This window comes from Notolabrus celidotus, chromosome 21 (genome assembly GCF_009762535.1).
Source record: "Notolabrus celidotus isolate fNotCel1 chromosome 21, fNotCel1.pri, whole genome shotgun sequence".
Taxonomy (NCBI): domain Eukaryota; kingdom Metazoa; phylum Chordata; class Actinopteri; order Labriformes; family Labridae; genus Notolabrus; species Notolabrus celidotus.
The window spans coordinates 16,801,436-16,815,969 of NC_048292.1; the positions used below are offsets into that span (position 1 = coordinate 16,801,436).

A 14,534-nucleotide genomic window follows, 5' to 3' on the forward strand; every position below is an offset into this window, starting at 1 on the left:
TGAGTCAGCAGACAAACCCACTCACCCACACACGAGTACACACAGTGCGACAATAAGGAGGAAAAATGAACAGATATGAAAAATGTAGATGCTGTTCATCTTTTATTTTGGTAAAACTTGGTTATTTTATTTCTTTTCACAGGTTCCCTGTAGAAATATGGAATCTGTGTGTGTGTGTGTGTGTGTGTGTGTGTGTGTGTGTGTGTGTGTGTGTTATGGTTTGAGAAGTGATCTGGTTTCCATTTGAATTATGGAAGCAGGCAGAACAGGAGCAAATCCAGCCGCATCTTAAAAGCTGAACAGATTAGATTTCCTTACTTCCTTGAATGCATCACAAGTGATGGATCTGACCTCCGTTCAACAAACAGGCAGTTTTGTTTTCTCTGTGTTTTCTTGAGGTTAGATCTGACAAAGCTTGAATCTTTCCTTTTAAAAATCTGCATCATGATGTTCTCTGGGCATCTTTATATAACCTTATCTAATTTATTTCTAAATGATTATTAATATTACCTTTTTCTTTCTTTTCCTTTTCTATTTATTTTCTATTTCTATATAATTTACTTTCCAATTTTGTATGGGTGGAGGGTCACAACGTCAAAAAAAAAGTGTTGTGTCAAAAAGGTTCAAACCTGTAAGAAATGTATATCATGTATATATAACATTGACACAATTAAGTATAAAAATCAATACATAAATAAAATAGAATAAATTAAGAACCTAAACTCACCCCACAATCCTAAGGTTAAGAACACAATACATGAAACAATAGTAATAAAAACAATATAAATAAAATAAATATATATATATTTAAAAAAAGGAGTTTCTGAACGAACAGAGGAAACGCTCTCATGATATCTTAATGAGGAAACACTGGAGGTAAAATAAGATGTTAAAACTCAACACAGGAAATTAAACTCACCAAAATAAAATACATTTCTAAGATAATAAAAGACTAAAATATTAAACTATCAAAATAAAATAAGATGCTATACTTAAAATAAATAAGTAAACAAATAAGTACATAAATAAATTAAGTAGAATAAAAGTGACTAAAATTTGATCTAGATAATAAATAAATAAAACTATTAAGAATAAAACTCAGTTAAAAGCGAGGCTAAAGAGGTTGATACCACTGAAGCCTCTGTGTAACTTGCAGCTTACAGTGAAACTGAGACCTACCAGAAACAGATGATCAGGTTCTCATCTGGCGGATGTAATGAACCCAGAAATTGTTGCGTTTATTTCGCAGACATATCTTGAGGGGCTTGATCGCTTTGATCTGAACACACTGCTACGTCTCAAGTTGCTAACTGGCCTGGAAACAATGCAGCACACAGACAAAGAAAATGTGACTGGAGGCTGTTAAATGTTTATCGCTGGCTACTGAAGAAATGCAGAGAAGTTGGCCATCGAGGCATGAATTGTCGTCGGATGATAGCAGATGGGGTAGCAGGTTTGTCTCAACGGAAAACAGATTTTAAAAGAAGTGGACGAAACAAAGCAGAAAAAACTGACTGCTCAAAGTCATGAAGCAGAAGTATCATGAGACAGCTGCTTTGATATGATCATATAATGTCATCCTGTTCTTTCTGTTCTAAATCTTAAAGGTGACATATCATGCAAAATGGACTTTTTAATGGTTCTCTACCTGAAATATGTGTCCCTGGCATGTCTACAAACCCCCCGAGAATGAAAAAAATCCATTCCCCCCCTGTTCTGATTTCTACACCTTTCTGTAAATGTGTGTGAAACGAGCCGTTTCAGACTTCCGTGTTTTTGTTACGTAACAACAATATCCGGTCTGTCACGGAGTCAGAGCTCGGAGCTTGTTCAGTCCATAGACTGTATAAAATAATACTGAATCTCTCCTCCGTTTTTCATTACCTGCACAAATGTGTGCTAACAAGGAGCTTAGGAGGGAGGCATGCTAGTTGTAGGCTGTCTTAATAAACACAAAGGTTGGTTTTACTCCCCACGTCTGCAGATTTGAAGATATAGTGGATGATTTTTATTTGTCATGGATAAGTGCTAGCGCTAGTTAGCATAGCTACATAGCTACATGTTCATAGCTGTAGCTGTAGCTGTAGCTGTGTACCAAGACACACGTCGACATACTGATAAATAAAACAACAAGAAACACTAAATCTGTGACCAATCGTTCAGAAAGGTCCTGCTGCAGGCGCCTCTCCGTCGGGATCAGATTCTGGATCAGATTCAGAGGGTTGAAGTAACGTGATCTCTGAGCAGCCGTGTATATTCAGCCAACATGTAAACATTAGATCAACGTGCTGGAGAGCCGACGCACATCCACTTCCTGAGGGGGCGTGGTCAGAGAGAAAACAGAGTGTTCTGAGGAGGACTGAAGAAGAGGGATTTTCAGGCATGCCAAAATCTGATTTCAAAGTGTTTTTTTGAGCATAAACTTTAAAGACATGTTTTGGGGACCTCTTAGACCAATATATATTGATGAAAAAAGCGTGATATGTCACCTTTAAAACACTTTCCTTCCTTCATTCTTCTATCTCTTTGTTCTTCTTAAATCTTCTTTCCCTCGTCAGTGTTGATCGAGTAAGCCACAAAGACAAAATAGCATCCGTTCCTTCGTAACCTTTCCTTCTTCCCTTTTTCTTTTTCAACCTCCTGTTTGCAACCTGTGTTATTTCCATCTCTGTAAATGCTCTGTGACTCATGTAGCGGTGACCTCGCTGTTGCTCAGGTTATGTGTGACGCATTTTTAAGAACCCTGGGACATCGTAGTGACAACACACACACACACTTACACACACACACAGCTCAAACTCTTCTTTTGTCTGAGACAGGGGAAGTCAGGTCATGTTGTCCTTAGCTGTGATGGTTGCGGTACATACCTGCCAACACACTTTTAGAACTCACTCAGCCACTCAGGATGAAATACACCTACTGCATGCTGTCTTAGTCAGCCATCCACTCACACCAAACATTGCTAATATTAGTCTTAACCTATGTCATGTGTTGATTCAAGTTCACACATATCAAAGTCACCTCTCTGAGCTTTACAGGTTCAAATTTAAATCATGCAGGTATGCACAAACTACTTCTAATACCAACTCTGGAACCTCAACCTGGTTATTTTCCTAAAAAGATTCCTGATCATGCTCACTTTCCCCAAATTGATATTCCTAAATCTCATGGATTACATTGGAATGATTGTGGTGAAAGTAAAAGGAGGCCAGGGTTTGCAGGGACAAGCAAGTCCTTGAAAGAACACATCAGCCGATTGAGAAACGGCTCTTTCACCAGGCCAGGAGACTTTGGAAGAAATGAAACTTTAAACACTGTGTGAGGAGTTTTAGCTGTTTTTAATATTGTCTCACTTTTATACTGATGCCTCTTTATGCCCTACATGGTGACCAGTTTCATCAACTACCTGATCTCCTGAACCGCCTGCAGCTGGTACAAAACGCTGCTGCCCGTCTCCTCACTGTGCAAACGCAAGCGTGAGCACATATCCCCTGTACTAGCTTCGCTGCACTGGCTCCCGGTTGCTTTTAGAATAGATTTTAAAATTGTATTATTAGTTTTTAAAGCTCTTAATGGCCTAGCCCTCCAGTACCTGATTGAGCTTCTCCAGTATCATGTCCCTGCCAGGACATTGAGATCAGTTGTTATTGGTCACTCACAAAACACGGCTTAAAACCAGAGGTGACCGAGCCTCTGTGGCGGCTGCCCCTCGGCTCTGTAACAACCTGCCCCAACATATAAATACTCTCTCTTAAGACTCACCTTTTCTCCCTGGCTTTTAATCAAGGTTGAGTGGAGATCTGGCATAATCTCAATTAAATTTGAATGTATTTTATTATCTATCATATTTTGTTATATATTTGCACTGTGTTTATGCATTGTAGTATTGCATTTTAGTATTGCATTGTATGTTATGTTTGTCATTTGTGCTGCTTTTGATCTGTACAGCACTTTGGTCAACCCCAGTTGTTTTAAACGTGCACTATAAATAAAGTTTGAGTTGAGATGAGTTTATTTTAGCCCCCAACATTGGGCCCTAAACTTGCAAAGCCTAAAATCTTGGCAGCTGGTACAATAATGGTCCAAACAAAAGTACTGATTAACAACCACATCAGACTTTCGCCATTGTTTTATAGTCCTGGGACAATGAAATCTGACTTATCCTCCTCCAGCAGCTTCGTAGAAACACACATCACTTTTCCACCTCTAATTCTAAATCACACCTCTTTTTCCCTACAGCATCTTCAGTGCTCCATCCAGGCTTTACAAGATGAGCTCAGAATTCAGCGAGACCTCAACCAGCTCTTCCAGTCCGATTACTCAGAGTCCGGTCTCTTTGGAAACCAGGGGCTGACCCCTCAGGATATGACGGAGGAGAACTTCCTGCGTATGCACAGCGAGTACGAGCGACAGGTCAAGGAGCTCTACCTCTTGAGGAAGACCCTGGAGGAGATGGAGCTGAGGATCGATACACAGAAACACACATTAACCGCCAGGTAATTTCAAATCATCTCAGAGAACTTTAACTGAACTTATTGATGTGCAGAGTTGTTTTAACTCTTGGATTTTCTCCAACAGGGATGAATCTATAAAGAAGTTGCTGGAAATGCTGCAGAGTAAAGGCCTGTCAGCGAGGGCAACCGAGGAAGACCATGAACGAACCAGGCGATTGGCCGATGCAGAGATGACCATCCACCAGCTGGAGGGCCTGCTGGAGCAAAAAGACAAGGAGATGCTACAACTCAGAGAGGTGTGTGTGCGTTCAAGCACTACCATGTGTGTGGGTGTGTGTGTTTGGTTACAGCCAGATGTGAGTGTGTGTGCAAATCAAACCATGTCATATTCAGGCACGGAGCCTGGCTGCTTCGGCTCATAACTCAGTTTTAATACAACACAGGAACATTAAAATACACACACAAATCCACAGGACGGTACACTTTATCCTTTATGTCTGCTTTCTCCTGCACAATTTGTCTCCTCTCTAACATCTTACTCAGCTGTTTGAACTCGTTGTACACAGCATTCTGTTTATCATACACCGCCCTCTAGTGGTGAAATGTTGTCAATGAATAACAAACATGAACCTTTTCAGTATTAAAATGTAACAGTGTAAAAACGACACATTCACTGACATTATTCATTGGCTGAAAAATGTTGGTGACTGAAAAAACTTCTCGATCCTTTCCAAACACTCCTTAGTTTATTGAAAATTAAGTCAAGTAACAACATATATAATAATAATAATAAATTCTATATATGGGCTCCTTTCAGGACAAAATAATGAAACACACTTAATATAAAAAGCACTCGATAAACTGCAGTATGCACCAGACATATAGAGGATTTGATATTATGTTTCTCTCAGTTTTTAATATACAATATGTAAAGAACACAATGAATTGAAGGGTGGAATGCAATCAAATCTTTTTAAAAAGGTACATGTGAGGTGTTAGAGAGAATATGCAGGTCTAAAAAGGTTGGTTTTGAGGCGGGATTTGAAATTTGGAAGAGAGTCTGAGATACGGTGGTAGGGAGTTCCAGAGACTAAGGGCTGCACGGCTGCACGGCTGAAAGCTCGAGATCCCATGGAGGTTAAGCGAGCGTGGGGTACAGTGAGGAGCATGAAGGAAGAGGATCTGAGAGTGCGGGTAGGTGTGTATGTTTGAAGGAGATCAGAGAGGTATAGAGGTGATATATGTATGGGGGACAAAAAAGCACCAAGTCTTAAGCCCTGTCTGAGTCCTGAGTCCTAAAAACAGTGCATCACGTAGTAAATGAGTGACAATGAGGAATTTAGTTTCAAAATCTGTTCCTGACTACATCTCACAAAAAAACACAGACACTTCCAATTTATTTGAAATGACAAATGCAAAAAGAAAACATATGCAACAATATTTCAATACTAATACACACTGAAAGTCAAATATCCGTGCATCATTAAAGAAAGATTATACACTACACTAAAAAACATATTAAAAAAGCAACTGATCTCAAATCAGCCTTTTATAATCCCCTCCAAATGCACCACAGGCCACAGCTGGGAAGGAGGAATACACATAGACACACACTGGAGACGGTGATGCATCATTTAATGTTGCACAGGCAGCACGTTGCTGACAGACGGAGTTCTGAAGCACAATGAAAGGGTTTGAAACAAAGTATGAAACACAGATCTACTAACTTACAATACTTACACAGCTGGAGTAAGATGACGGTATCTGGAGGATAGTAACTATATAAGGTAAAGTGAAAGTCTCAGAAGTAAATAATGTAGATGTGTCTGTGCTGCATTTGCATGCAGTCTTCCTGTTGCTCTGCTTACACTTCTTTTTTGGATATCCTTAGTTTCACTAATTAACAGAGCCACAACGTCCTGCAGCTAAAAGACAAGTACTCTGAAGATGATTTAATAATGCCTCTTGTGAGAACGGACATGAAATGCAGCAGTGAGCAACTTCTGTACGAGAGCGTGGATTTTTTATAATCTTAATTGAAGATACTAAATGCCCAATTGGGAAATGAGTCAAATCCCTTGACTCTAGTTGCATAAAAGTGAATGATGTTTAAACACCATCAAAGAAAAGCAACTGATTGATTCACAGAAGATAGTGTAGCTGTGAGCCTCGTTAGATTGTGCTTGATACAGGGGACCAGATAAAGACCAACAGTCCCTTTAGTGTAACACAGTAACCCAGTAAGTTATCTAGAGAGCATAAACTATAATAAATACAAAGAGTGACAAAATAACACTTATTTATTTATGCAAAGGTTTGTAACAGCAACACATTAGGTACCATTGTGTCTGTAAAGTTTGGTTTAGCTTGGTTAGCAGTAAGCTAGTCCCAGTTCACTTTACCTCTCATTGCTGGCTTCATGTGTCTGTTACCTCCTTCCCTGCCTCAGCAAGCAGAAAAGATAAGTATCCATGCCTTTTGGAATGATTCCCTTTGCCCTACACCTACGGCTCCTGGGTAATCTGATCAGATTACAGTTATCGGAAAGGATAAAATCTCAAAAGTGAGACTTTAAAAAAATTGTTGTTGAAAACTTTTGAGTAGGATTGTGATAACTTTTATCTCCAATCAGTGCTATCCTTATCTCAGGAGAGGGATGGGCTCAGGCAGGATGTCAGGGATAAACTGAACACTTTCACTCATGATGTCACTCTTAAATGTTTGAACAGCTACATCGGCAAAATAAAAGAAGCACATTTTAGGGTTATGAACCCCCCCCCCATAAAATAATTAACCTGATAGCTGTTGATATCAAACATAAAATTGTAAAGGGTGCTGGTTGGCCTTGGCATTTAAGCACACACTATTTACAGAGGCTCACCTTGTTGCAGTAGTCACTGGTTCGACTTGCGGCAACAACCCTTTGCTTCATGTTTCCCTCCCACTCCCTGCTCCACACAGTTCTTACCTGTCTTCAACTGCCCTATCATTGAAGTAAGTAAGTAAGTAAGTAGATTTTATTTAGTATAGCACCTTTCATAGTATAAAATCACAAAGTGCTTCACAGGAAAAATATTCAAATTAAAATTAAATCATAAAATAGTAAAAGAAACAGACAATATCATAATTAAAACATTAGTCTTTACAAGGTGAGTCGTAGGCCTGTTTAAATAAATGTGTCTATAAGAGGTTTTTTTTTTTTAAATGACAACAGAGACAGCTGAACGTATATCTAGAGGAAGAGCGTTCCACAAAGTTGGTGCCAACACTTCAAAAGCACGGTCACCTTTTTGTCCTTAGACGAGCTCGAGGGACAACCAGCAAGCCCTGGTCAGAAGACCTGAGTGACCTACTGGTGAGGTAGGGGTGGATCAGTTTGGAGATATATTCAGGAGCCTGACCATGCAGAGCTCTATACACCTTTTTAAGTGTTTTTGAAGGAAAAAAATGCCTCAAAACACACAATAAATAAATAAATAAATATTGTAATAAATAAAAAATAAAAATTTAAAGTAAAATAAAAATGTAAAAAGAAGGAAAAAAGTTATCTGGAGTACCTGATCCAGGATAGATTAAATGTGGATTTCCATATGTGGATCACACTCCTATTGATTAAGCCTTTTGAAAAACTGGGACCCAGTGTAAATGTGACCTGCCAAGGGAACTAGAGATGTAAATTAGCTTGAAGCTAGCTCTGGTACAACAGAACAAATGGTAACATTTATGTTCAATATTGTACATGGCCCCTTTATAATAAATAACATTAAATACAAATAAATAAATAGATAAATAAATAAATAAACAAATAAACAAACAACAACAATAACAAACAACAACAATAATAATCATAATCATAATCATAATCCTTCTGACAGGTTGAGCATGGAGTATTAAACAAAGTCTTCTCCTGTGCTGTTTACGTATCTAGCAGTAAGTCATACCCTGTAGGGCACTCTTGATCACAGAGGTGTAGAAAGTCCTCACTTGAAGGTATGTGTTTTATAACTATCTCTACTCATCTGTTACTCTGTCACACAACCTTCTCCTTTAAAACCCCCCGAGGATGAGTAAGAACTAATGATATCTTCTCTCACTCAGTACCTATGACATTTAAAAATGATTATGGCCTCACTTTGCCTCTGTACTTTTGAAATTGCTGCATCACTTCTAAGTTTACATTCGACACAACCTGAGAATGAATGAACAACCCAGAAGTCATTTTTGAAAGAATATCTGAGTGTGTGTGTGTGTGTGTGTTCTTGTATGTGTGTGGTCATAAGTTTTCACAGCATTCATAATAGCGCTTCAAGCCATGGCACCCGACTCCCCCTCTCCTTTCACATGTGTGTTTTTGTGCTCTCTGGCTCATGCATTAGCCGTCTTTGCGAGAGTGTGTTTCCTCCAAAGAAAAGCAGTGATGCGTTCACTGCCCTCTGCTTTCATTCCCTCCCTCTCTCCCCTACTCTTTGCTGATCTCTTCTTACCCCTATTGTGCCTTTACATGTACAACTACACTCCTCCTTCTCTCTGTCCCCTTTTCTCCCGTTGCTTCATTTGACCCTTGAGTCGTGATGTGGTAACGGACGGATAGAAAAAAAATAGTTGCAGATTTTCAGTTTTTTATGAAACACTTTGTTGTTTTCAGAAATTTACTTCATCCAGCAGGAGAAGGAATCAGTGTCCTGTGTTTTTAAAGATTTGTAGGCAGAAGACTGATTTTTTTTTGTTCAGAATTGAATTTTTATCTTTAATTTAGATTTTTTTCAGATTAGAGTTTAAAGAAAGTGTCAGCAGCATTCCCTCACAGTCTGAAGAATGTGGGATGGACGGATCGACCCAAGAAGGCTGAAAGCCAGCAGCTCCTCCAAGAGAGGGAAACACCTCATTCCTGCCTCCCCCGCCATCCCCATCTCTTTCCCTGTTTCTCCCTCCATCGCCATCCCACCTCCTTTCCACTTGTCTCCCCCCTTCCAACCCTCTCCTCCTCTGCCCCCCTCACGTCGCCCCCCGCTGTCTCCCTCTCCCTCCTTCCCGGCGCCTTCCCCTCGTTCCCACCGACACTCAAACCATCCCATTATCCTCCCTTCCTCCTGTCCTCCTCACTATCCCTCTTTTGTCATTGCCTCATCCGTCCATCCTTCCCTCCAGCACTCGCCGTCCTTCCCTGCTCCCGCTCCTCGGCCTACACCTGTCATCCAACCCTCCCTGCATCCCTGTCCTCCGGTTGTTGTAGCCTCCTCTCCGGGCTTACGACCTACTCCTCCCTCTCTCCATCCCTCTGTGTCTCTCTCTCTGCCTTCCTCTGACCATCGGGGTGTCTGTGTCCCTCAGGAGCTGCACAGGAGATATGAAGCAGCTCCAGAATCAACCAAGACGAAGGCCCTGCAGACAGTCATCGAAATGAAGGTAAAGTGCAGTTGATTGTTAGATGGGAACAGTGATCTGTGTTTTTATGTCAAAATGCTTTATTTAGTTGATTTATTCCTTTAATGGAGAAGTATGTTACTCATTTTCACCTTTCACTATGTCGGTCTGGGACACCTATACAGTAGCTTTGCATGATTTGTAGCTCAATGAACTCTTTCATCCTCTGTCTTCTTCATTTTGGCTGCTTCTCCAGTGACACACAGTCAGACACAGCTTGTAGGTGTTACTTTCTCACAGCTTTGAAGTCACCAAACGACACGTTTCAGAGAACCTGTAAGGCTAGCCATTAACGCCCACTTGGCTCCCCCTTAAGCCTCATTAGCATACATTCACTATTGTTACATTACCTGTTGTTATGGTTTAACTTCCAGCTTGTGGTTCTGATCCTGCATGTAGGGTTTTACAGATGGAACAGCCTCAGTTTTTAGTACAGTTGAGCTCATTCTGGCTCTTTGTTTACAAAGGAGTCATCACTGAAGTGGTGAGCATCAACAGCTGTTGGTGTCCAGAAAACATAAACACTCCCCGCAGTTTCGTGGTGCAATCGTCTTTGGAAAGAGAAATAGAGTGACTTTCCTTCATAACCAAAAGAACACTTATGAGAAACTTTCCCAAGAGATACTGCATCAATGAAGTGCCCAGCAGAGGACAGGAAGCTTTCAAAGGAGGGAGGATTTGAACAAGCGTCCAGGTGGGCGTGTCCTTGACAGAGCTGTCTTGGAGCCGCCGACTTGGCTCCGTACTTTAACAGTTTCCAAATTGAACCGCAGAGCCTGACGTCAGGTTCAGGCCAAGTTTCAAGCAGCTCTTGAAACAAGCTATTTAATAAAACACACACAGGGATTATACCAAGCGGCAACCTCCGGTCTCAAAATATGAAGCACATGCCGAAGTGTTATAAACTGCAGTTCATGGAGCATCTGCTTGAGGCTGGCTGCAGAAACACTGTAAACCACATACACACCAATTCAAAAAATCTTTGCAGCAATAATAAACATGTTTACAGCCTCGTTCAAAAAACGGCTTCAGTCTGAAGAGCTAATTTCTCTAGCAGCACACACTCTATCGGGGGGATTTTTCTCTAACACGACAGTTCAGAAGATATTAAGATTACGAGTTTATGCCCATTTAAGGACACGACTGACTTGACTGACAGGCGGGAACACTGTAGCTGTTGGCTAGGAGGCTCAAAGCCCACCTCTTTACCTCACACTAGCTCGACAGCAGTTAGGTTGAATTCAGCTTTTACAATATGGCTCCCACTAACGATTGGCTTCAAAACAGCACTCAGGAACAGATGGGTGACATCACGGATACTACGTCCATTATTTATATAGTCTATGGATTATACTAACAACCATGTACATATCTCACTATAATGAAACTTTGCAGAGGTTTGATATGGACATACAACATTGTATCACTTGTTTATGTTTTACATTATGGATCAGCAAAACTGGTCTCCTTAAAGTCTGTCGAAAAAGAAAATAGAACCTAAAGTTGGATTCATATTTGCATGTGTTAGTTTCCAGAAAAGCGCAGCTAGGTTGAACCCTTTTTAAACATTGCCTCTATTTAAAGTTTGTCCACAAGTTTGTTAAAGGCTGCATCAAACTGAGATATACTGTATACATATAAATATATATATATGTATATATTTTATAGAGTAAGATCAGATTGCTCTTCCACTCAATCAGATGGTTGTTGTTCCATGTCAGATTTCCTTAATGCCAGAGGTACTTAAGACACGAAGATGGTTATTGTTGCACCATAAGATGAACCACCTGTGTATATTTTTTAACAAAGCTTTGTCCTTTCAAAAGTCTTTCTTATCTTCCCTTGATCCACATAAATATGTTTTTATCATACATACTGTATGTCAACAAACTTTGGTTAGCATGCTTTTTTGTAATTTAAACCCCAAAACTGCCGGGGGAACTGATGCACTGACACACTCGGATCCTATCTCACTCTTCTCATCTTAATCCACCATGAGCAGAGCACTTTGCAGCATTTAGCTAGTTACAGTCGCAAGGACATACTTCCTTTAACAGGCAGAAACCTCAAGCAGGACCAGACTCATGTTAGACACACATCTGCTGAGACCGATTTGGGGTTGGAAAGAGGGATAGAGGGAGATGAAGAGAGAGAGATGATAGTGGTTAGACAAATAGTAGAAGCTGTAGCAGCTGGAGTCCGGCACGTCCACGGCTGCAGGCTGGCCACGGCAGCAATTCGGAGGAACCTACGAGACAAGGAAGCTCAGGGACTCCAGAAAGGTCTATGGTTAGTAACTTTAATGGGACAAGGAGAGTTGAAGTAAGTGATAGGAAGAGAGAGGGGTGTGATACGATTCCAGTGTGTCAGTGTGTCAGTTCCTGAAGCAGTCTAAGCCTATAGCAGCATAACTAAGAGCTGGTCCAAACCTGAGCCAGCCTCTATCATAAAGGAAAGTTTTAAACCTACTCTTAAAAGTAGAGAGGGTGTCTGCCTCCCGGAGCCTGACTGGTATCTAGGAATAGGATGCAAAAGAGAGTATAGGAGATTTCAAACTCCATCAAAACAATGATCAAACTCACAAAATAAATTAAGAGTGCTCCCTCTGGTGGAGATACTTCTTCTAGATTTTGTAGTTCGACTCAAAATTTAGACAGCAAATAGAGTAATTAGACATTTTCATTTCATCAGTTTCTGTTTCTTGTCAGCTACTTTGTCTTACATATTCCTCTGCACCTTTGTCTAGCCAAACTAGCTTGGCTCAGCACTCAGAGATACTTTCCATTTTCGATGACATTTTCAGCCCAGGTACACTAAATCTCACCTGGTCTTACCTCTAAAAACTGAACATGTTGATGTCCTGCCAGGATGCGAAGATCAGCTCAATGGATCGTGGCTTAAGAGAGCTGGAAGAGGAGGTGAAAATGCTCAAGTCCAACGGAGCTCTGAGCAGCGAGGAGAGGGAGGAGGAGCTCAAACAGATGGAGGTCTACAGATCCCACTCCAAGTTCATGAAGAACAAGGTGACACATTGACACACACACACACACACACACACACACACACACACACACACACACACACACACACACACACACACACACACACACACACACACACACACACACACACACACACACACACACACTCCTTGAATGCTCACCATATTCTTTGCTGTTTTGTAATATTGCAGAGTTTTTGCTCGCTGGAACGTAACTCTAACCCTTCACAGATTCAGCTTTTATGTCAGGAACAAAGAGGGTTACTGTTCGAGTCCCTCTCATTAAAACAAAGAAGACAGTTTGGAAAATCAGTGGATCTTTTTCTTCTGTTTGTTGCTGTAGTCCTACACCTCTCACAGCACTGAATCAAAAGCACGCATCTTCACTGGTCTTTTTAGTCACTTAAGACTTCTTCAACAGCCTACAGCAGGTGCATTTAGAAGTCACAGAAACAAACAGTGTTTCTCCTCACCCAAAGCTACTGCACCAACATTTTAAAATGTAAGTTTAGAGGAGAGCAAGAATCAGTATTTTTTAGGAAGCTTTTTTTGTTTTTTTTCCCCAACAAAATAACAAAAATAAGTGTATATGATATAGAATGAAAATAAAAACTTAGAAAAATAGGAAAATCAAGGGGGAAAGAAGCCTCAACCAACCCTGGAGACACTGAAACACTGTCAGTGACTCTTGTTTGATCCACATTTCAGTACCCTGAAGTCACCTGCACAGAAGTTATTCTAAAAAGCTGAAAGAAAAAAGTTTTTCCCCCAGATAAATTCAGTTCTTATCATGTTGATGGGAGCTTTGACATAAGATTCCTTTAGATTACATGATTTGTATTAATGTCAATGATGTTAGTGATGGACTTATCAGCAAATGATGCTGTTATGACAAAGAAATATCCTCTCCTACAGCTCATACCATGTTGGTAATAGTGCAGGTTAGGATGTGCCGTTGGTAGTTCTCATGCATTATTTCAGCATGCGAGATGTACTGTATGTTGTTAAACCAGCCGCCATGTTCAGGAAACATGGCTGCTCGTTTGTTGTGGTCATGTTGACGCCTTCCTCTCCTGTCAGGTTGAGCAGCTGAAGGAAGAGCTCTCTCAAAGCCAATCAGAGAAGGAGGAGCTAAAGCAACGAGCCAATGAGATTCAGCAGGAGGGGTCTGCAGTAAGAGACACACCTCTGTGTCTGTTTGCGCTCTCTTCTTTCTTCTTTCTTTCTTTCTTGAACTCATGCTCTTTCTGTCTTACAGGTTGGCTGAAGGCTACTGCATGAGTAGATTTGCAATAGAGTCCTAGTATAGTATTGTGTGTTCAGACTGCACTAAAAAGCTATAACTCTCAATTACCTCTAAAGGTTATAGTAATTAAAGGGTAGAACAGTATCATGGTAAATCAATCTTAAACCTGTTCATTTGGCATCATTGCACTAGTGTGAAGTGAGTGTAGTGAATCAAGATCATTACTATTTGTATCAATACTGTTTACAATATGCAGTCGGATACGATGCAGTTAGATGCTTTACAATGCTATACAATACAATATGATACAATAACAAACAATACAACACTATACTACGTGACAAGACACGGTACAATATAACATGATAGGTCACAATACTGAACAATTTGATACGACACGATACAATAC

At 40.4% G+C, this 14,534-nt stretch overlaps 1 protein-coding gene across 2 annotated transcripts in view; it reads left to right on the forward strand.

Moving 5' to 3' along the window:
* Window positions 1-14,534, forward strand: part of LOC117805359 (ELKS/Rab6-interacting/CAST family member 1-like) — a 216,451-nt gene that overhangs the window by 49,776 nt on the left and 152,141 nt on the right. The window contains exons 5-9 of one of the 2 annotated variants that reach the window (XM_034674050.1): window positions 4,240-4,496; window positions 4,579-4,750; window positions 9,786-9,860; window positions 12,746-12,901; window positions 13,960-14,052. In XM_034674050.1, the coding sequence (XP_034529941.1) occupies window positions 4,240-4,496; window positions 4,579-4,750; window positions 9,786-9,860; window positions 12,746-12,901; window positions 13,960-14,052 (753 nt within the window). The remainder of the gene's footprint in view (window positions 1-4,239; window positions 4,497-4,578; window positions 4,751-9,785; window positions 9,861-12,745; window positions 12,902-13,959; window positions 14,053-14,534) is intronic. The other variant, XM_034674051.1, reaches the window with a different exon arrangement.